This window comes from Mustela nigripes, chromosome 16, assembly GCF_022355385.1.
Source record: "Mustela nigripes isolate SB6536 chromosome 16, MUSNIG.SB6536, whole genome shotgun sequence".
Taxonomy (NCBI): Eukaryota; Metazoa; Chordata; class Mammalia; order Carnivora; family Mustelidae; genus Mustela; species Mustela nigripes.
Genome location: NC_081572.1, coordinates 25,277,292 through 25,298,972, shown reverse-complemented (window position 1 = coordinate 25,298,972; position 21,681 = coordinate 25,277,292). Strand labels below are relative to the sequence as shown.

The 21,681-nt window shown below is 54.6% G+C and overlaps 2 protein-coding genes across 3 annotated transcripts in view; one reads left to right on the top strand and one right to left on the bottom strand.

Annotated features, from left to right (window-relative positions):
- Nucleotides 1-467: 467 nt before the first annotated feature.
- The window catches only part of ACSF2 (acyl-CoA synthetase family member 2), a 35,620-nt gene continuing 14,406 nt past the window's right edge, over nt 468-21,681 (bottom strand). Inside the window, exons 2-16 of the mRNA XM_059380722.1 lie at nt 13,183-13,378; nt 12,678-12,806; nt 12,375-12,428; nt 12,024-12,142; nt 11,742-11,907; nt 11,089-11,184; nt 10,785-10,942; nt 10,398-10,489; nt 10,049-10,125; nt 3,392-3,499; nt 2,044-2,195; nt 1,335-1,476; nt 1,127-1,237; nt 892-960; nt 468-622 (exon numbers count right to left, since the gene is read on the bottom strand). Of these exons, the coding sequence (XP_059236705.1) occupies nt 572-622; nt 892-960; nt 1,127-1,237; nt 1,335-1,476; nt 2,044-2,195; nt 3,392-3,499; nt 10,049-10,125; nt 10,398-10,489; nt 10,785-10,942; nt 11,089-11,184; nt 11,742-11,907; nt 12,024-12,142; nt 12,375-12,428; nt 12,678-12,806; nt 13,183-13,378 (1,720 nt within the window). The 3' untranslated portion in view covers nt 468-571. The remainder of the gene's footprint in view (nt 623-891; nt 961-1,126; nt 1,238-1,334; nt 1,477-2,043; nt 2,196-3,391; nt 3,500-10,048; nt 10,126-10,397; nt 10,490-10,784; nt 10,943-11,088; nt 11,185-11,741; nt 11,908-12,023; nt 12,143-12,374; nt 12,429-12,677; nt 12,807-13,182; nt 13,379-21,681) is intronic.
- CHAD (chondroadherin) lies at nt 4,946-9,628 on the top strand. Of its 2 annotated transcripts, none has more exons than XM_059380724.1 (4): nt 4,946-6,456; nt 8,306-8,469; nt 8,739-8,884; nt 9,204-9,628. In XM_059380724.1, exons 1-3 carry the CDS (start codon nt 5,266-5,268, stop codon nt 8,878-8,880), a joined length of 1,497 nt encoding a protein of 498 aa, XP_059236707.1. In that variant the 5' UTR covers nt 4,946-5,265; the 3' UTR covers nt 8,881-8,884; nt 9,204-9,628. The 2 variants fall into 2 exon arrangements, with proteins under 2 accessions (XP_059236707.1, XP_059236706.1); XM_059380723.1 differs by having other exon boundaries at nt 4,947-6,456; nt 9,111-9,627.

Sequence of the window (21,681 nt, the reverse complement as noted above, 5' to 3'; positions counted from 1 at the left end):
AAAAATAAAGCATTTATTATTTTTTTAAGATTTTATTTTTTTATTTGAAAGAGAGGGAGTGAGAGAGAGAGAGCGAGCGCACAAGTTGAGCGAACCAGAGAAGCAGACTCGCCGCTGAGCAGGAAGCCCAACACGGGACTCGATCCCAGAACCCCAGATCATGACCTAAGCCAAAGGCAGATGCTTAACTGACTAAGCCACCCAGGCACCCCAGCTTTTATTGTTTTAAAAGGAATACTTCTGGCTGGACCAATTGGACAATGTGAAAAATAATGAGTATACCTTAAAAAAAAAAAATCAGGTCGGTATCTCAAAGGGATCGAATGAGTATTAAATTAAGTCAATAATGCACGCCAGAGTACTTAGCACCATCCTGACAAGGAATGTGAGGTCTGAAAGTGCCTCCTCCCTTCTCCAGCCCATAGCAGCTGCCAAGACAGCACACCAGCAAGAGACCAACAACCAAAGAAAACACAGAAACTCTTTATGTCAAATCACAAAGACAGGCAGGAATGTGGGGGAAGGGCAGGGAGGGCCTGGGAGGACGCACCCCCCCACCCCAATCCCTTATTCACAGGTTTAGATGTTGTTCCATCTGCTCTCGAAGTTTGAATTTCTGGATCTAGAGGAAAAAGCACAGAGTGAGAGCCAGGCTGGGGCCTCCGCCAGCAACAGTGACCAGCTGGCTTGGATTGCCTGAGAATGAGGAGCTTTTAGGGTAAAGCCAGGAAAGTCTGGGACAAACAAGGGTGAGCTACTTGGTCACTCTATTGCCAACCTCTGGGCAGACTCTTTTGCCCACCGCTGAGGGAGGCATTGGTGGGACCATCTAGGCCTTCTGGGAACCTAGGACCCTAGGCCCCCCTGCCCCTCTCTGGTCCCTTTACATACCTTTCCTGAGACGGTGAGGGGGAAGTTTGTGACAAACACGACATAGCGGGGAATCTTGAAGTGGGAGATCTGCAGACCAGAGGGAGATAAAGCGTGAGGCTGGGTGAGGTCATGGGTTTAGGGAGATGGGGTGCAGGGGACGACTGGGACAGTGGGACCGAGGGCTGGCTGGCTGGTAGGGAGAGAGGGTTGAAGAACGAAGCAGCATCAGCTTGGGGCGGGTTGAGGCTCCCACCTTCCCTTTGCAGAAAGCCTTGATCTCCTCCTCTGTGGTCTTCTCCCCCTTCTTCAGGCGAATGCAGGCACAGATTTCCTCCCCCATCCGGTAGTCCTTCACTCCCACCACCTTTCCCCACCAGAGACAGAGATTAGAAATGGCCACGCCCATCCCTAGTTCCTGCCCCTGAGGGCTCACCTGGGCTCACCTGGGCTGGGTGTCTCACCTGTACTTCCTGCACCTGCGGGTGTGTGTGAAAGAAGTCCTCGAGCTCTGCGGGGTAGATGTTCTCACCGCCCCGGATGATCATATCCTTGGAGCGGCCCACGATCTTACAGAAGCCCTGCTTGTCCATCATGGCGATGTCTCTGCGAGGAAGCCCAGGAATGGCCTCTCACCTCTGCTTCCTCCAACTGGGTTGCTTCCCTACTCGTCAAACATTTATTGAGCACCTACTGTGTATCTTGCACTGCTATAGAGTCTGGGGGATATAGCATGAACATGACATTCCGTATATATGCTTCTCATGGTGGGCTTTTTTTTTTTTTTAATCATTCGGGTCTCAGTTCAAACATGTCCACCTCACGGAGGCTTTCTCTGATCCCCCTCCCTGCCAGTCTCAGAGAAGCGCCCATCTCCACCACTGCCGCTTTCTTTCCTCTGACCCTGTTTTACTGTCCTCGTGGTGTTTAGACATGTGGAGAGTAAGAGCAGACCCTCATCATCTTGCCTCCCCTTGGACGGCCAGCATCCTGAGCAGCGCTAGCCCTGGGAGGCGCATGAGAACTTGCTCCATGGACAGATCAGTGAGTCTTGGCTTAGATTTTGCGGACACGGTTCTGTTTTAGTTTCATGTTTCCAGCTCAGCCTCGGACTGCGTCCCCTCCCTGCCCACCCAGCCCCAGCCTCTCTGCAGTTCCAAGCTTCCTCCTCACCCTGTCCGGTACCACTTGTCCTGTCCAATTATCTCCTCGGTCTTCTGGGGCTCGCCCCAGTAGCCCAGCATGACGCAGTACCCTCGGATCCATAGCTCTCCGGGTGTGTTCAGCTCCACCAGCTTCCCCGTCTTCACGTTCACGATCTGGGCCTGGGACCGAGTAGCCTCAGGCTGGGGCCTCCTGCCGCTTCACCTTGGGGAGTGTGGGGAGCCCTCGGGACGGCTTTGCCTTTCCACCCCCCCACCCCACCCCCCGGATCTGCCCATCCCAATCCAGGGAAGGGAGACAAAGATGGGAGTGGATCCACCACCAGCCAGACACCTGGATAGGGCTGGAAGAAGGGCCCAGGCGAGGAGGTGCTGGGCAAGCAGAGGGGGCCTGTGGAGGGCCAGGTCAGCTGAAGAATTACAAACTGTGCAGAAGAGAAGGGAGTCTCCTCTTATTTCCCTTTAAGCAGCAAATAAAGAAGCCAAAGAGGTGGTGTGGCCGGGCCATGTGAACGGGAGGAGACAGAGAAGCAGAGTCTGACAACCCTAGTAGAGAAAGGAGCCACAGCCAACGTGCAAGAAAAGCCTAGTCTGTGTGCCTCGGGGTCTGCATCTGAGAAATGGGGAGAACTCGGCCTGCCCCTGTCTGTCTTGCAGGTGGGCATCCCAGTGAGTGGCAGTGAGGCGGTCAGGCCCCTGGAAAGGGGCTCATGTCGCTGCGCACTCACTCCATGGAGCGGACAGGAGAGGTCTGCACCAGGACGGTGGCGAGCCTCTGGAGAAGGGCTGTGTGGGCCGTGACCCCAGCGGGGCCAGGGGAAACCAGGCACAGGCTGGCCTCAAGCACCCACGTTGGGGCAGGCAAGGAGCCATGGCTTGGGCATTTCAGAGGGAGAGGTGCCTGATCCAGAGGTGCCTGGATCAGCCTTCAAGGTGCAAGGGGCCCTCGGAGGGTCAGGCTGCTTGGGAATTGGAGTGTTTATGCCAAGCAAACGGAGGAGCTCTGCGGAAGGCGGGGCGGGGCGGGGGACGGGGAGGCATGTGGGAGAGAAAGAGCTGTGTAGGAAAAATCGCTGTGCTCTGGCTCCTCTTTGAGGCTGTCCTGGCGGCCCTGAGACAGACAGTGGGGCTTGGCAAAAACACACCTCAGACAGGAAGGGAGGCTGCGGAGTTCAGCCAATGCCCCAGCTCTTCCCTCTCAGGCCTCAGCCCACAGAAAGAACCCCAGGCCAGGCCCAAGGAGGACCCTGCAGCTGGGGGAGGGGGTGTCTCTAAGTAAAGGCAATAAACGTCCCCAGGGGATGCACCTGAGCTGAGGGATGGGCTGTGGGGTCTGAAGGGCTGGGTGTGGGGCTCACCTCTGTGTGAGGCATAACTCTGCCCACACTTTCTGCCTTCTGCTCCACAGTGTCCTCGGGGAAGTTCAGGAAAGTCACAGGACTATTCTCCGTGGTTCCATAAGCCACCTACAGGATCGGAAAAGGGTGTTTGGAGGGAGCCCCGAGACTGCAGAGGGGAGGGCGAGCTACCCTAGGGGAATGGGAAGGAACCAGGGAGAAAGCAGAAGGCAGCCAAGTGGTGGGAAACAGGGCATCTGGGCAGAGGTCAGGGATCCAGAGACAGAAGTACAAGAGTGCTGAGCACATGAGCTCGATGAGCTGGGGCCCCAGGTCTGAATTAAAATAGAGAGCAGGGAAACCATTCTTTTCTAGCCAGCACTGTCTCTCCGCTTCCTGGAGCAGCCATGTGCCTGAGCCCATGGCTCCCTGGGTTACCGATGCCCCGGCCTTCTCTCCCTCAGGCCCAGGCGGTCTTCGCACCCCCTTCCTGATCGCACATCACAACATCCCCCACCCCTGCCTTCCAAACTGAAGGTCTCATAAACTTGATGAGAAAGTCAGCCTGCCTGGGCCCAGCTGGGATCTGCGAAGATACAGCCCACCCCCCACCCAAAACTGGGGGACAATGCCTGGGCTTGGGTGGGTGATCCTCCAGCTTCGGAGAGTTTCCTGTAAGTTTACTTCCATCAAAATTAAAATGTAGCCAAATCGAGTGTTTAAAAGCCAGTGGCACCCTCCCCACCCAACACTTCTAGTGGTTGGAACGTCCTGATCAGCAGAAAACCAGAAGCCAGCCTTGGAGGAGCCTAAATACCACCAGAGAATGTTCTGAGCCAACTGTGACCCCCCCACCCTCCCACCCGGAAAGGCAATGGGTAAAAGGAGCTTGGGAGAGGAGCTAGCTATCCTGTATTCTAGGCTCCTGATCAGCAAAGACAACAGACCTTTGACCATCCTCCACCTTCCAGCCTCCCCCAGTTTCCTCTGTTTTACCTGGCACACTGTGGGGGAGGGAGGGTTGGGGGTTGGGGGGGAGGGCTGAACCTGCCCCTCCCCCCTCTCAAACACAGACAACAACCCCTACCCTGCAGCCCAGAGCTCAGACCCTGCCTGCCTCCCCTCCACTTTCCACAGGAATCCGGACACGGTGGCTGGCAAGTGGACACACAGAGACCTGGTCAGCCGGGGCAGGGCTGCCCAGAGCCATCCAGGGCTGGTCCCTGGTAGCCAGGATCTGACCCGCCCCCCCCATAGTCCTGGGGCCACTGCCCAGGTGTGGCCTCTGCCAAGTACACCTTGGCGCCACTCTGGCCGCCACCCTGAGAGACCCCGCAGGGGCAGGTCCTGACCACTGGCGGTGGGTTTGAGGCGAGGGAGGTATTTTAGGGAGACGAAGGGCGGGGAGACTGGTGGGGAGGGGGAGATGGTGCGACTGTACTCCTTCAGTTCTCCCCACTCGGTGCCTGCGGTCTTCAGATGTGTCTGCGAGTTCTGAGGGACGCCCCCCATTCTCCGCCCCTGTTTCCACATTTCGGGTTAGCCTTCAACCGCGGAAAACCGGGATAGAGTGCAGGGGACCGAAACTCAAGCCCTGTGCTGGGGGAGAGGGGCCAGAGAGCAGCCCCTGCGGCGGGGAAGGAGCCCCCATTTCCCTCGGGTTGGCCCGCTGTCCAGCCGGAAGGGGGAGCCCGCCGCCAGCGCGGCTCTCACGCTCGGCGGGCGCCGCACAAAAGTGCCATTAAAGCGCCGCCGGCCTGCCGACCGCGGCGAGACTCGCGTCCGGCTGTCCGGCCCCGCTTCCTCCCTCCCCGGGGCCAGGGCGCCGCGCCGAATGTGCTTTGGGGGGGGGGTGCCATGGGGGCGCGAACTGGAGCAAACAAGTCAGTTCGGGAATGCCTCCTCTCTCCAGTGTAAACTCGGGACTCTGGACGCACCCGCACCCTCAGTCCCCAAAGGATGGGGAAAGGAGGTGGGGGTTTGGGAGGGAGGCAGGATCTGAGCGCAGGGAGAAAGGGTGCTGGGACTCGGGGACAAGGCTCGGGGGTCATGGACCGGGCCCCCCCACCCCCGCACGGTCGCCAGCTGGGGGCAGGGCCCCGCCCCTCCCCGTAGAGGGCGGGGGCGCATCTCCGGACGGGAGGGAGTTAAGCCCGGTGGCCTGGATGCTCCACGTAGGAGCTGGCTCTGGCTGCAGGCTGCGGTCAGGGCCACCATATAAAGAGGGCCGGAGCCCAGAGTGCCGAGGACTCGCCGCTGCCCGCGCCCCGCCGCCGCTGCCCCCCAGGCCCCGGCCCCAGGTGTCCCTGGCCATGGCCCGACCGATGCTCTTGCTCAGCCTCAGCCTCCTGGCCGGCCTGGTGCCGGCCCTGGCTGCCTGCCCCCAGAACTGCCACTGCCACAGCGACTTGCAGCACGTCATCTGCGACAAGGTGGGGCTGCAGAAGATCCCCAAGGTGTCCGAGAAGACCAAGCTGCTCAACCTGCAGCGCAACAACTTCCCGGTGCTGGCGGCCAACTCGTTCCGGGCCATGCCGAACCTCGTGTCGCTGCACCTGCAGCACTGCCAGATCCGCGAGGTGGCAGCCGGTGCCTTCCGGGGCCTCAAGCAGCTCATCTACCTGTACCTGTCCCACAACGACATCCGCGTGCTGCGTGCGGGCGCCTTCGACGACCTAACGGAGCTCACCTATCTCTACCTGGACCACAACAAGGTGACCGAGCTGCCCCGAGGGCTGCTCTCCCCGCTGGTCAACCTTTTCATCCTGCAGCTCAGTAACAACAAGATTCGGGAGCTGCGCGCCGGCGCCTTCCAGGGCGCCAAGGACCTGCGCTGGCTCTACCTGTCCGGAAACGCCCTCAGCTCGCTGCAGCCCGGTGCTCTGGACGATGTGGAGAACCTCGCCAAATTCCACCTGGACGGCAACCAGCTGTCCAGCTACCCCTCGGCGGCTCTCAGCAAGCTACGGGTAGTGGAGGAGCTGAAGCTGTCCCACAACCCCCTGAAAAGCATTCCTGACAGTGCCTTCCAGTCTTTCGGCAGGTACCTGGAGACCCTGTGGCTGGACGACACCAACCTGGAGAAGGTGAGCCGCTGGCCGCCGAGCTCCGTCCCCGCTCCTCTTCCGCCAAGGGGCCCCACGGATCTGGGGCCACGGCTGGGCACCATCCCTTCTTCCCTAACATTGCTTCTGTCTCTCTGGCTGTCTCCGAGGCGAACCGCTCAGCCGCCTCTGTGCCTCATCCCCACCCTAAATCCTGTCCAGCTTTCCCTGTCCCCAGTCTCAGCCCCTGCCTTCTGAGGGTTCCTACTTATGGATAGACCTGGCTCCAGCGGTGGCCCCCGGGAGGCATGTCCAGTGCTCCCGAACCCCCCTGCTGTGGGTAGGAGCCCCCTCTTCCTGTTGGGCCTTCCGTCCCTCCTCTGCTGTGTTTTTCTTGTCTCTAGTAATCCTACCGCCCCATAAAGGAAGGTTTGTTTATTGAGAAGCTTACCAGAGGAGCTGGGCAGATCAGGCCCACAAAGAGACCCTGTTCTTGGTTGGGGGTGGGGGGTGTCTGTGCGTGCTGAGGTGGGGCTGGGGGCCAGGGCGTGAGGGGAAAGCAAACAGCCCCAGGAAGAAGACCTCCTTCGTGTCCCCCAGAGGCTCTGGCGAATGTCCTCCCTCTCCTCCTGCTCACACACATCCACACCCCACTGCGTTCCCAGGTCCATTTCTACTGAGGGGGGCCCAGGAAACAGGGCTTCCCCAGGGTGCAGGAATGGCACTCAGGGGCTCTGTGAAGGGACAAAGGCGAGAGCTACAGAGCACTGTCAGCCTTTGGCCTAAGACTCCAGGTGTCTCCCTGTGGAGAGGACTGGTTGTGCCTCAGTGTCCCCCAGACCACTGACAACTCTTTGGCCACTCCGATCACCAGACCCATCTCCTGGCTACAGCCTTCTTCAGTCCTTTCTGCCGGTGATACCCAGGTGGGGCTGCCTGGGGTTGGGGCAGAATCCCTCCTCGGGGCTGGAAAATCACTCTGGTACAGGGGCTTCGGCCAGGAAGCTCGGGTGGGGACCAGGGTAAGGTTTGTAGAAGACCGTCACTGGAGCAGTCTTGTTCCAGGGAACTGCACACCCCTCCCTGAGCCACAGGCACAGGGACGAGGGTAGAACTATACCTGGATGGCTGCCAACCTTTGTCTGGGTGGATGGAGCCCACCCATCTTCAGCCCCGGCGCCTCCAGAGATAAAGTCAGGGTTCCCCGTGGCCCACCAGTGCCAGAGTGGGCTTTTAGTGGGGAGCAGAGCAGGACAGCAGGGACCGATCTGGGGCAGGGCAGGCCAGGCAGGACTGTGATGCCTGGGCCAAGATGTGGGCCCCAATAGAATGTTTCCTCTGGAGCCATCCAGCCGGGCCAAAGGCCCCACCGAGGAGACTCCACAAATAGCCTCTGGCAAGCAGTGGGGGAAGGAGCAGTGAGGACAGTGTTGGGGAAAGTCCCAGGACCCTGGGGCTGCGGGGAGCCTGGGCTCATTGCCCATCCCACCAAACACTGACCAGCTTCACCAGTTGCCAACTTGGGCCGCTGGAGCCAAACTCTGGCTGCCTCCCCGGTCCCAGTGTTTGTGCAGGGAGCATGGTGCCAGGGGAAGAGGAGCTGGGTGTGGTCCTGTGGCTGCTGTTTACTCGCTAGTGTGTCCCTGGGCAAGAGACTTGACGTTCCCCCTCCCTTCCCGGTACCCCATCTGCATTTTGGAAACACCAGCACCTATGTCAATAGGGGGTTGTACGGATTAGATCATCGGAGAGAACCTAGACATGCTGAAACTCCTCGCCGAGCCACTGTTTCTGTCCAGGGAAGGACCCTGTCCTCTGGGACCATAGTGCTGGGAGAGGCTGGACCCTGGCTGGGGCTGGGGTGCTCACTCCTGTTCACCTCACTCCCCAGTTCTCCGACGGTGCCTTCCTGGGTGTGACCACCCTGAAACACGTCCACCTGGAGAACAACCGCTTGAACCAGCTGCCCTCCAACTTCCCCTTCGACAGCCTAGAGACCCTCACCCTTACCAACAACCCCTGGAAGTGTACCTGCCAGCTCCGAGGTCTTCGGAGGTGAGAACAACCCCCCTCCTCACAGCCCCCACCCCAGAACCCACCCTCAGGGGACAGAGAGGAGATACCCTGGCCCCACACGGAAACATCTGGACAATATGTCCTAGATCTGCTACCTAGTAGGTGTGGGAGCCTAGGAGTTTGTCACGTTGAAGATGACGGTTCCAGGCCACCCTATAGATAAGTCCGTCCTGGCCCCCAGCTTGCCATCCCCTCCCCCCGCACTCCCATATCTCTCCCCCAAGTCCAGCGACTCTCTGTCTCTCTAGGTGGCTGGAAGCCAAGACTTCTCGCCCTGATGCCACTTGTGCCTCGCCCGCCAAGTTCAAAGGCCAGCATATCCGTGACACGGACGCTTTGCGTGGCTGCAAGTCCCCCACTAAGAGGTCCAAGAAAGCCGGCCGCCATTAAACAGGTGGGGGACAGGTGGGCAGGTTCCCCGTTCCCTTCTCGGAGATTCCAGCAAGGGAGGAGGGTGTCCCCAGAGAGGGGCATGCAGACCCTCCATTTGTGTAGAGAGAGGAGGGGAGGGCTGGGCTCCCCTCTAAGGGGGAAAATGACACTGCCCGGGACTCCCACCATCCTCTGCAAGCCTCGTCTGGGTTGTTGGACTTCTGACACCAAACTCTGCCTCACTACAGGTCCTGACCCAGCCGGTCCTGGTGACCGGCCTCTGCCTTCAGCTGGAGAAACTACTGACCTTCCCACCTCTGACCCCCACCTTCTCCCCACAGCCTCTGCTGGCACACAGAGCTGTCCACATCTAGACACGTCCTGGCAGGGGGACTCGGGCGCTCCAGCACGAACCTAGGTCGACCCGACAGTGAGAGCTCCAGCACGCCTGACCCCACGTCACGGCTCCTCTCAGAGAAGCTGTTGCCAAGACCCCAAGTCCTTCAGAACCAAAACAGGGTGGCCATCAGGATGGCCGGCCTTCCAGAATCTTCCTTCCCTCTGCTCCCCTTTCCATTTGGAAACAAACATCAGATCCTTGCCCCACTCCTCGTTCCTGAAAGAGTCCATAAGCCCATACCCCAACTCCGCCAGCCACCCGGCCCCCCCACTTGCCAGGACACTCTAGCAGGACACTGGTGCTTTGCCGCATACCCTCTCATGCTGCACTTCTTTCCCAGATTTTCATAAATATAAATTTATGTATATGTAATATGTACTCCCCTGTCATCTATTTTTTAAAAAGATTTTATTTATTTATTTTTGCGAGAGAGAGCGAGCGAGCGAGTGTGCATAAGCTGGGGGGAGGGGCAGAGGGAGAAGCAGGCTCCCCGCTGAGCAGGGAGCCCAATAGAGGACTTCATCCCAGGACTCTGGGATCATGACCTGAGCGGAAGCAGACTCTTAACCGATAGAGCCACCCAGGTGGCCCCCTGTCACCTATTTCTATGATTCACCAGCTACTGGAGGTCAGACTTTCTCACATCTGCTTTCTGGAATGAGGACCAGCTGAGAGGGTCTTCCTTGGAGATCTGGCCTGAACCCATCCTCAAACCCACCAGTCTGTTCTCACCCCAGCCCAGCCGGCGCCCTGCCCATAGCCACAGCCCAGCCACCTTCCACTCACCACCAGTTCCTTCATGTTCAGCTTGTCAATCATGGCTCGGATCAGCTCTGGGGGTGCAGAGGCCCCAGCAATCACACCTGAATCAGAGAGAGGACTGACACAGCTCCCCGCTTCTCCAGGCCCAGTGGACCCCCTTCCCCTATGGCTCCTTCTAGAGAAGAACATTCCCCGCTCATCCTTGACCCTGGACTTACTCCTACAGCTGGCAGCTGGCCTTGGGCTGGTGGTCCAGGGATGCTAAGTATTTGCCTCCCACCCACCCACTTTTCTACAGTGATCTTGTTGCCCCTAAATAAAAGCCTGGGCATATATCTAGCTCACCAGACCAATCCTGGCCTGGCCACCCCACCTCCACGTATGGACGAGATGTCATAACTGGAGAAGTCTGGCTGGTTCAGAATGTCCACGAACATTGTGGGGGTGCCATACAGGAAGGAGCCTCTGTGTAAGGTGGGGGGGGGGTCTCAAAATCAGGCTGGGAAGGAGAAGGGAACTCCCTCTTCTCACCCATCCCACCCTGAACCTGCAGTGAGGGCCAAGGCTGCATAAGTGGGAAACAAGGAAAAGCTCTCAGAGGCAGGAACTGGTCCTCCCCTGGGAGACCCCTGCTACCCCTGGTCTCCATTTCTCTGGGCCGAAGGGAGGAGACATCTCCAGAAGGGATCAGGGCCCAGGAGTCAGGAATAGGAGGGTCTCATCAGCCCCTGAGAAAGGAGGGCTGCCCACTGATGCCCACCTCTCTTTGCTGATGGCCTCCAGCGCCTTCTTGCCATCAAAGGTCGGAGAGGATAGGATGAGGGTGGTGCCATACATCAGGCTCACCATTGTGCCCCCCACAGACCCCAGACAGTGGTACAAGGGGCTGGGCAAGACCATCCGTGTCTCCTCAGGTGTCTGGAGATGGAGGCAGGAAGCCGGTTCTATCCTGGAGCCCAAAGGCCCAGGAACCAGTTCATCTAGCCAGCAGGGGGAGCCCCACAAGTACATTCCACCCCACAAGCGCCCCACATCCCCTCGCAGGCCTGGGCTAGGCCCCTCACCTTGAGGTGCAACTTAATCCGTTCCCCTATCAGGTTGGAATTGTTGACAATGTTGTAGTGGGAGAGGGTGGCCCCCTTGGGTCTGCCTGTCGTCCCCTGTTAAGACAAGCAGGTGATGCCTGGCCTCCCGCTCCCTATCTCCTTCCCCACTCTCGGCCCCGGGTGGGAGAGCCCTGGAATGGGGTGTCAGGAGACGGGGACTATTGCCCCAGATCGGTTCATTCATTGACCATGCATTCACAAAGGCTCAGCACGCGCCCGCTCAGTGCCGGGTGTTGGGACGCAGAGATGGGGAGAGTAAGCCACTCACAGAGCAGCTCAGAGGACTCTGTGGCCCACCAGCAGATTCCCACCCCAGGCCTCAGTTTCCTCATCAGCTAAATGGGGGGGCGGATCTATCAGCTCTGGCCTGTGGTGGCCCAGTGGGTCTGGCCCTGTGCTGACAATGAGAAGATGAGGGGAGGGGAGCATGTGACAAGGACACCAGTGGCCAACACTTTTCCAGGGCAGAGAGGACCACTAGGGCTGGCCCCAGGAGAACATCTGCCCTCTGGACCTCCACGGCCATCTCTTCTATCTTGGGCAAGTGTCGCCGGGGTGAATAGCGGGGAGCACGCCAGCCGGGGTGCGGGGCCTGGAGGCCTCTGCCCTACCGAAGTGAACTGGATGTTGATGGGGTCATGGCAAGACAGGAACTGCTGGCTGTACTGGAGCCGGGCCCGATGCTGCTCTTCGCCTCCGGCCGCCACCACCTCCTTCAGGAGCAGGGTCCCCGGCAGAGGGTCATCCACCGAGATGACCGTGGTCAGGTCTGGGAGCCTGCGAGTAGGGAGGGTGGCGAGAGTCAGAACCTGGACAGACACGAACCTCATCCCCGGGGGTGCAGGGGCCGGGGGGCCACACCATGTGCCCTTCCCAATGTGGGACACCCTCACCTCTGACTGTTCAAGGCCCCTGGCTCGGCCTTCTCCAACTCTGGACAGATCTGCTTCAAGATTTGATAGTATTGCTGATTCTTGAATTGCTTAGGGAAAGCGAGGGCTTTGCAGCCTACCTGTGGGGATGGGGCCGTGCCCCCCCAGCACAGTCAGCGGGGAGCTCCAGGCAGGGGCTCTGAGTAGTTCTAGCCATTACTCTCTCTCTCTCACACACACACACCGCCTCACCCATCCACCTCCACCCTGACACACACACATGCCCCCTTCAACGCATACACCAGCCTCGCGTCTAACCAACCACCCTCTCCTCCCACCCTCTAAGGAAAGATAGACTCTTGAGGGTCCTACCTTCTTGAGGGCATACTCTAGTTCCATAGCCTGATAGGCCGGATTCACCGACACCTGGTGGAGACAGTGAGGGGATGTCAGTCAGTATCTTGACTCAACCCTGCCCCTCTCCCTGGCCCTCCATTCTTAGGAGGCACAGAAACATCATGAAGTCAGAGGCAGTGCCCTACACTTCCAGGGCCTCCTTGGTAGGCTTCAGAAGAAAGTCCTACCTTCTGGTGGTTTGGGGGCCGAGGAGCCGGGGAGTCCCCCTGAATTATGCATCCCTACACACTCAGCTGTGTTGGTCAACGCCCTGCTCACCAGAATGATGCCCGCCTGGGCGGTGGCCAGCTGCATGAGTACCCATGCATAGGAGTTGGGTCCCCACATGCCCAGCCTGTCGCCCTTGCAGAGACCAAGACTCAGGAGCCCAGAAGCGGCTTTGTCCACCTGGTGTAAACAGAGCATAAGAGGTGAGAGGCGGGCGAGCGGGAAGGGGCCTGTGACTCCCACCTCTGCCCTTGGCCCAGGGATTGCCGTCAGATCCCACTGAGAATGAGGGATGGGCAGATTCCCAGGCCTCCGTGGGTCTGGAGCGACGCAGAGTTCACAAGTATCCCAGGAGGGAGCGGTACAGGGGACATCAGGGGCAGGTGGCCTCTTCTGCCTCAGTGATGCCCCGTTCTCCTGCTATGCCCCACCCCCTGCCCCGTCCTTAGGCAGCCCCAGTCACACCCTCCCACCCCCACAGCCTGCTGCTGTCCCTGCAGTTCCACCCCCACCCACCCAGTACCTGCCCACCTTTGGGGTTCAGACCAGGACCCACCTCCTCCTTGAGCTGGGCGAAGGTCAACCTGATGTTTTCCTGGTACACGACTAAGGCCTCTTTGTCAGGGACCCTCTGTACTGTGGCTTCCAGGCACTGCCCCACAGTCTTGTGGAGAAGACTATTGTTTGTGAAGCCCTGGACATAGCTGAGGCCTCCAATGGGCAGGGGGATGGTGGTATCGGCCTCTCTGGAGCTGTGGGGAGACAGGGTTGTGGGGAGATGGGCTCCATGATGCCAGGCAGGGACATGAGAGGGGCTGTTAGAGAAACTGCCCCCCCCCCCCACCGCCAGGACCCCGGGCCCAAGAGAAAGGCTTGGTTATTCTATAACTCTCAAACTGTACTCAAAAACAAAAACAACTAAACTATTAATTATTTTAAAAAAACAAAAGCAGAAAAGGCCCCAGAAGTAAAAGTATCACATGGTAGGCTTAGGCCTCCCTGTGCTCACCAGCCCCTCTGGGGGACAGGGGCCGGTCTCCTGCTGAGGCCTTGGCTGCTGGGCAGCGAGGAGCACAACAGGCCTCAGACCCTGTTCCCATCAGAGAGGGTGTGGCGTGGGGCCTGTGGGACAGCGGTGACCATTCCAGCTGCTGTGCCAGAAAGACCATGTGTATCTTCTGTTGATTGACTGCCTGGATCTTGTGGGGGAGAATTTCTGGGAAGAACCAGATATGCAGGGCAGAGAGGAGCAAAATGGGGTTTCCTCCTAAATGGGAGAGGAGCCTGCTGCCCTCTTCCAGGAGGCGGGCCACGAGGCAGGCTGGTGGGGACGCTGCTCAGCCTGACTGCCACTTTGGACCAGGAAGATGAGGAGGAGTTCCACTGTGGGAACACCCCTGGTAGCTTGGTGGGGAGTAGGTGACCACCGGACTGGGATCAGAGATGGGGTGGCAGGGGTCTCATCCCAGGTATGCTGCTGGCGGGATGGGCACCTGCCACAGATACCTTCGGTGTCCCATGTCACCTCCATGGGACATGGACCATGGAGCAAATGTGGTTTCTGTCACTGGGACAAGTTCCTTGGGATTCTGTCTTTTTGGGGGGCTTCAGTTCTCCCCTTCTGCAGCTGAACAGATCTGGGAGGTGTCTGTACCTTCTCAGAGGTCCTAGTGGGTAAAGCCCTTGTCGCCTTGGCTGCAACTTCCATAACACACTCTATGCCTGCTTCTCTTTCAGTCTCTTTCCCTCACTTCTGCCTCCCAGCACTACAAACCACCTATAGTTCTCATTCTCTAGGGAATCCAAGTAAAGACACAGGGATTCTCCTCTCTAGGCCTGAGCTTCCCCACCTATGACTAGTTTAAGGACTGGATCCGCTGGTTATTCTCAGGTGAAAGGGGATATTATCTTTTTTTTTTTTTTTAAAGATTTTATTTATTTATTTGACAGACAGAGATCACAAGTAGGCACAGAGGCAGGCAGAGAGAGAGAGGAGGAAGCAGGCACCCTGCAGGGAGCCTGATTCAGGGCTTGATTCCAGGACCCTAAGATCATGACCTGAGCTGAAGGCAGAGGCTTTAACCACTGAGACACCCAGGTGCCCCGAAAGGGGATATTATCTAAATGACCTAGCTAATCTTTTCTTCCTTCAAATGTTTTTTTTTTTTTTTTGTGGTCAGAAAGAGAGCAGGAGCACAGGCAGGGGGAGCAGCAGACAGAGGGAGATGCTGGCTTCCTGCTCAGCAAGGAGCCTGATGCTGAGCTCAATCCCAGGACCCTGGGATCATGACCTGAGCTGAAGGTGGACATGTAACAGACTGAGCCACCCAGGCGTCCTTCTGTTTTGTTTTATTTTTTAAAAGATTTTATTGGGGCGCCTGGGTGGCTCAGTGGGTTAAGGCCTCTGCCTTTGGCTCAGGTCATGATCCCAGGGTCCTGGGATCGAGCCCCAAGTCAGGCTCCCTGCAGGGAGCCTGCTTCCTCCTTTCTCTCTGCCTGCCTCTCAGCCTACTTGTGATCTCTGCCTGTCAAATAAATAAATAAAATATTAAAAAAAAAAAGACTTTATTTATTTGACACAGAGAGAGAGTACATGCAGAGGGAATAGCAGGCAGAGGCAGAAGGAGAAGCAGGCTCCCCACTGAACAGGGAGCCCAACGAGGGACTCGATCCCAGGGCCCTGGGATCATGACCTGAGCTGAAGGCAGACATTTAACTGACTGAACTACTCAGACATCCTCCTTTCTTTCTTTCTTTTTTTTTTTAAAGTAGGCTCCATGCCTAGGGTGGAGCCCAGTGTGGTGCTTGAACTCATGACCCCAAGGTCAAGACCAGAGCTGAGATCAAGAGTTGGACGTTTAACTGACTGAGCACCCAGTTGCCCCCACCGGGTTTAAAAGGGTTATGGTGAGTCACCTAGGCCACGTGGTTCCTGCTGATGAGCTGGGGCAGAAAACAGCCCAGACAGCAGGACTTTGTGGTCCTGTAAGGCCTACACCCATCACCCACAGGCTGATAACCTAATGAGTTTTGAGCAGATTCCCAATAGTCGCTCAGTGGTCACCTCAAAAGAGATTGTGTATCCCAAATCCCTACCTCACACACATGTAGTCGAGGGTGTGCATGTTTGCCCACTGGGAAAAAGCATGCTCTTTTTCTTGGGGTTTGCCAAAGCAATGGTTCTAAGAACAAGCACGTGGAGAGAACCTGGCTTAGGGACAAACTGAACACAGGGTTAAGCAGGGAGAGACACAAAGAGACAGAGACAGGAAGACACAGCCATAGACTTCACCGTGAGGCTTCGAATCCCCAGGCCTAGCCGCATGGGATGTCTACCTTCCTCTGGACTTTTCACTGCCAAAAGACAATACACTCCCTCTTTAAATTTAAGCTAGTTTGGGGAGAAAAGAAAAGCCAAATTCCATTTGTAACAACGAGGATGAAGCTGGAGGACATGATGTTAAGTTATGCAGAGAGACAAACATTGCATGATTTCGCTTATACGTGCAGTCTAATACATGAGCAAAAAAGATAAATTGGCTTTGATTTGCTTACAACTGGCACATCCTAATATACCTGCATTTTTCACTTTCAGTTATGACCAGGACCCTCGAAGTCCTGGCACGCGGCCTCGCCTAGCCCAGGATTGGAATCAGGAGGAGGCCAAGGGCCAATCTCAGCCACCTGAATGGCTTTGCTGTCAACAGAGCCTGACAACAGGCTTTCTCTTATTCTCACAGTGACCAGGCATCCTCTTTAGTTCGGAACTTGGGTTTCTACTCATTCACCATGGATTTCAGACCAGACGGTAGCCTCCTGGAAATTCTAGCTGGTAAGTCAACGAGTTGATTTATGTACAACCTCTCCCCGCCCCTCTAATCCCTGCTAAACAAAACAAAACAAAAACCAGGGCGCCTGGGTGGCTCAGTGGATTAAGCCGCTGCCTTCGGCTCAGGTCATGATCTCAGGGTCCTGGGATCGAGTCCCGCATCGGGCTCTCTGCTCAGCAGGGAGCCTGCTTCCTCCTCTCTCTCTGCCTGCCTCTCTGCCTACTTGTGATCTCTCTCTCTGTCAAATAAATAAATAAATAAAATCTTTGAAAAAAAAAAAAAAACCAAAAACCAGAAAAGAAGCCCATTTCAGTTGTCACATGTGTTACATCCCTCATCTTCATGGCAGCTCTGATAGGTGCTGTGACAAAGGCCCCCAGTAGGCCCTTGTCCTTAATAAATTACCCTTGGGGTGTTCAACTGGCCATGGCTATGTGGACCCCAGACCGCATTCCCAAGCTTCCCTCACAGGTGGTCTGCCCAGGGAGATCTACAGAGAGGTACATGTGCAACTTTCCTTCCCGGGAAGGGACATCTTTTCTTTGTCCTTCACTGGCTGGAATATCATCTGTGACAGGAAGAGAATGGCAGCCATCTTGGGCCACCTGGTGAGCTTGGACATTGCAGAGCTGATGTCGACAGCAAGGCGTACCGTGCTGCCATGGGCCGGCTGTCTCCCAGAAAAAAAAAACTCCCATCTCCTTGAAGCCACGGTGAGAGTGGGTTTCTCTGATATATTCTAGGCAAATCCTAAGAAGGGCAGGTGGAAAGCATGAACTCCCATTCTCCAGGTAAAGAAAGTGGAGTGCAAAGAGGCCAAGTGGTCTGTTCGGGCTGGTAGTAGCTGGTTCTGCAGCCGAGGACCACACAATTCGGGGAGAAAGAAGTGCGTGGGCAATTCTGTACTTGAGGCTTTGGACGTGTCCCCCAGATTGTCAAATCTCCATTCTATATTTTCCACAACTGTTTATTAATTGACATCAAGAAACAGGGATTGGAGCAGGGCAGGACTTTGAAGCAGACACAGGTGGCTCATCCAAAGGACTTAAGAAACTTGGATGAATGCACTTTGCTCATAGATGTGAGAACCACCCATTGTTTCGAAATCCCACGGGCAAACAGAGTAGTTTCTACTTCCCTCCTTCCTCAAACATGCCCCAAAGGCCTTGGGCAAAAGGAGGGAGCCACTGCTTTTTCTGCTCTTAAACAAAGTGGCAGACATTCCACCTAACTCTGAAAAAGACAATAGAGATTAGCTTAGGGGACAAGTGGTTTTCGTTTGTTATTATTATTATCATTATTTCAATTTGGCTGGGAAGCTTATGGAGTTGGAAGAGAGCTAGCAGTTCCTATGGTTCCCAACTCAAAGAACTAAAGTCCAAGAGTCCTCCCCTCTTCTGCAGCTCCCCACGGTTAAGCAGAGGAGCCTCCTTCTGATATGAGGTCAGACGGTCAGACAGTCAGACGGTCAGCAGTAGTTCCACTTTATGTCACATGTTGACGTCATTCACTTACTTCATCTCATCACGTAGGCATTTTATTGTCTCATGTCATCACAGAAGAGTGAGTATAGGAGAATGAGAACAAGATATTTTGAGAGAGAGAGACCACATTCACCTAATTTTTATTATAGTATATTGTTATAATTATTCTGTTATTGTTAATCTCTTATGTGTCCAAATTATAAATCAAACTTCATCATCGGTATGTATGGATAGGAAAAAGCTTTGTACATACAGGCTTCAGTACTAGCTGTGGTTTTAGGCATCCACCAGGGCTCCTGGAACGTATCCCCCACGGATAAGGAGAGACTACTCTCAATGTTTAGTGAAGCTTTCAGCTACTTGGGTTGGGTATTGTAGAACATATAAATACGCGGGAGCCAGGAACTGGAGATGAAACCCCACCTAAAGATCCCCTCAGAGAGTTGGCACTTGAGAATTCAGGGGCACATCTGCTGCCAGGAAACAAGGGTTTGGGTTTTTTTGTTTGTTTGTTTGTTTGTTTTTTAAGAATTCTCTGATGTTTTATTGTTAGCAACTAAAATATCCACGGTTCTATCCCCAGTGACTCACAGTGCCTGGAATGTAAGAGGTACTCAGTGGAATCACCAAATGCGTGAATTATAAATAATGCACATAACGACCCATTAACAAATGAGTGAAATGGGGCGCCTGGGTGGCTCAGTGGGTTAAGCCCCTGCCTTCGGCTCGGGTCATGATCTCAGGGTCCTGGGATTGAGCCCCGCATCGGGCTCTCTGCTCAGCAGGGAGCCTGCTTCCTCTTCTCTCTCTGCCTGCCTCTCTGCCTACTTGTGATCTCTGTCTGTCAAATAAATAAATAAAATCTTTAAAAAAAAAAATGAGTGAAACACTGAATAGACATTTTTCCAAAGAAGATATAAGGTCCACAAGCACATGAAATACAAACAAAAGGAATGGTGAGCTACCAGATTACACACACTTGAAAGGTTAGAATAAAAAAAACAAAAAAACAACAACAACAAAAAAAAACAAAATCAAAAATAAAATAACAAGTGCTGGTGAGCATGTACAGAAACTGGAACCCCTGGGTATCACCAGGGGGAATGTAAAATGGCACAGCCAATGTGGAAACCAGTTTGGTTTTTCTCCAAAAAGTTAAACATAGAGTTTATGACCCAGCAATTCTGCTCCTAGGTGTTGACCCCCCAAAATTGAAAACAGGTGCTCAAATTCAGACTTGTGCATAAATGTTCGTAGCAATCCTTTTTTTTTTAAAAAAAGATTTTATTTATTTATTTGACAGACAGAGATCACAAGTAGGCAGAGAAGCAGGCAGAGGGAGAGGGGGAAGCAGGCTCCCTGCTGAGCAGAGAGCCTGGGCTCAATCCCAGGACCTGAGCTGAAGGCAGAGGCTTTAACCCACTGAGCCACCCAGGCGCCCCGTTCATAGCAATTCTATTCACAAAACAGCCAAAGGTGAAAATAACCTAGTGGTTCCAGCAACAGAGGAATGGATAAACAAAATAGGGATGATCATTCAGTGAAATATTATTTGGCCCTGAAAGGGAAATGAAGGAGTAATACCCACTACGACATGGATAAACCCTGAGATATTATAAGCAAAAGAAGCCAGACACAGAAAGCCACATATGGTAAAAATTGCATGCATATGAAATGTTGAGAAAGGCAAATCTATAGAGACAGAAAGTAGATTACATGATTGCTGAGGGCTGAGGGGAAGGAAGGATACAGAGGTGACAGCTAACGGTATGGGGTTTCTCTTTGAGGTGAGGAAAATGTTCTAAAACTGACTGTGGTGATTCTTGCACATACCTGTGACTGCACTAAAAACTACTGAATTGAACACTAAAAAAACAATGTGAATAATTCCACTCTGAAGCATATACCCAACAGAATTCAGACATGCGCTCACCAAAAGACGGGTACGAGGATTTTTGTGTTATCTCCAATATGGAAACCGCCCAACCCATCCACAGTAGGACAGGGTTATACAATAGCGACAGCAAATGTACCATGACTATACCCAACAACATGAAAGAAACTCATAAAAAAAAACGTTAAAGGAACCTGATAGAAAAGGTATATACCATAGGATTCCATTTCTACGTACAAAACAGTCAAAAGTAATCTGCGGTGATGGAGATCAGGAGAGTGGCTATCTGGGTACTGGCTATATGGGCGTGTATATTTAATCAAAAAGTCACCAAGGAAGCACTTAACCTATGTTCCCTTTATAAACCCACGGTGTACTTCGGTACAGAGTTTAAAAGAAAACTCTCCTACGGCTTAAGCTAGTGTTGCTTCACTCATAATTCATAAACCACATTCAGTGACAGATTGTGTCCTCTATTTGCCACTTTGTCACAAAAAGTAAAAACAGCCTGTGTCACTTCTGTGCAAAATCCATCCATCCCTTGATAACTCATGCTGGGCAAGCCTAGCAGACACATCTGTTGGTGATCTCTGTTCTAGAAATTACTCAAAGAAAGAAAGAATCTCCTTTCTGAATGCAGCAGGGTTTTCCTTCCTGAGAACGCTGGCAGATAGGAAAGCAGTGTGTATGTCCTTTGTACCATTCACGGGACACTGTGACTATTGGCCCAACCAACCCGTCTCATACATGGATGTGCACCCCCCCGCCCTGCACCTGTTCAGGAGCACAGAGCAGCACATGGCATTGCTTGTTGTTCAGAATATGGCTTACTGGACGCAAGGCCGTGGTCCAGAAGGTTGCCCCCAATTGGAATAGGGCCCCAGAGGGAAACCAGAACCACTGGATACCCATCTGCTTTACAATGTCATTTCTAGGAATGTCTGTGGGGGGCGCCTGGAGGATCAGATGGTTAACCTCTGCCTCCAGCTCAGGTCATGACCTCCAGGTGGTGGGATTGGGTCCCAAGAAAGGCTGCCAGGTCAGCAGAGAGTCTGCTTCTCGCTCTCCCTCTGCCTCTCCTCCCTGTTCGTGCTCTCTGTGTCTCTCTCTCTCAAATGAATGAATAAATCTTTTTTTTTAATTAAAGATTTTATTTATTTATTTGACAGAGATCACAAGTTGGCAGAGAGAGAGGGGGAAACAGGCTCCCTGCTGAGTGAAGAGCCCAATGTGGGGCTCGATCCCAGGACCCCGGGGTCATGACCTGAGCCAAAGGCAGAGGCTTTAACCCACTGAGCCATCAAGGCGCCCCTGAATAAATAAATCTTTAAAAAAAAGGGGGGGGGAATATCTGTAGAGATTTTTTTTTTAAGGTTTTATTTATTTATTTGACAGACAGAGATCACAAGTAGGCAGAGAGAGGGAGAGAAGCAGGCTCCCTCCTAAGCAGAGAGCCCCATGCGCAGCTCCATCCCAGGACCCTGAGATCATGACCTGAGCCAAAGGCAGAGGGTTTAACCCACTGAGCCACCCAGGCGCCCCTCTGTAGAGATTTTTAAGACAAGTCAGGAGTGTGGTGATTCTGATTTATGAAAAAGATGGGCATCGTCAGTGGGGAAGGGCAGCGCCGGGTAAATGTCCCACAGGGTATGTGACCTGAAGGCAGAAAGAGCACAGCAACACCCCGCCTTGCAAGGCTCGCCTGCCGGTTTCCTCAGGGAAATCCTCCTCAGCACTTTTGTCCTTGTCTTACAAGTGGAGAAAATTGAGGGCGAGGTTAAGCAAATGTTCAAAATGCTGCAGTGCAAGTTAATTAACAGGGCCTCATCATTCGATCACGGAGAACT

Coding starts and splice junctions, on each gene's coding strand:
- CHAD (XM_059380724.1), top strand. CDS start 5,266: ATGCCTCCTCTCTCCAGTGTAAACTCGGGACTCTGGACGCACCCGCAC. Junction 6,457..8,305: donor ACGACACCAACCTGGAGAAG/GTGAGCCGCTGG, acceptor CTCACTCCCCAG/TTCTCCGACGGTGCCTTCCT. Junction 8,470..8,738: donor CAGCTCCGAGGTCTTCGGAG/GTGAGAACAACC, acceptor CTGTCTCTCTAG/GTGGCTGGAAGCCAAGACTT.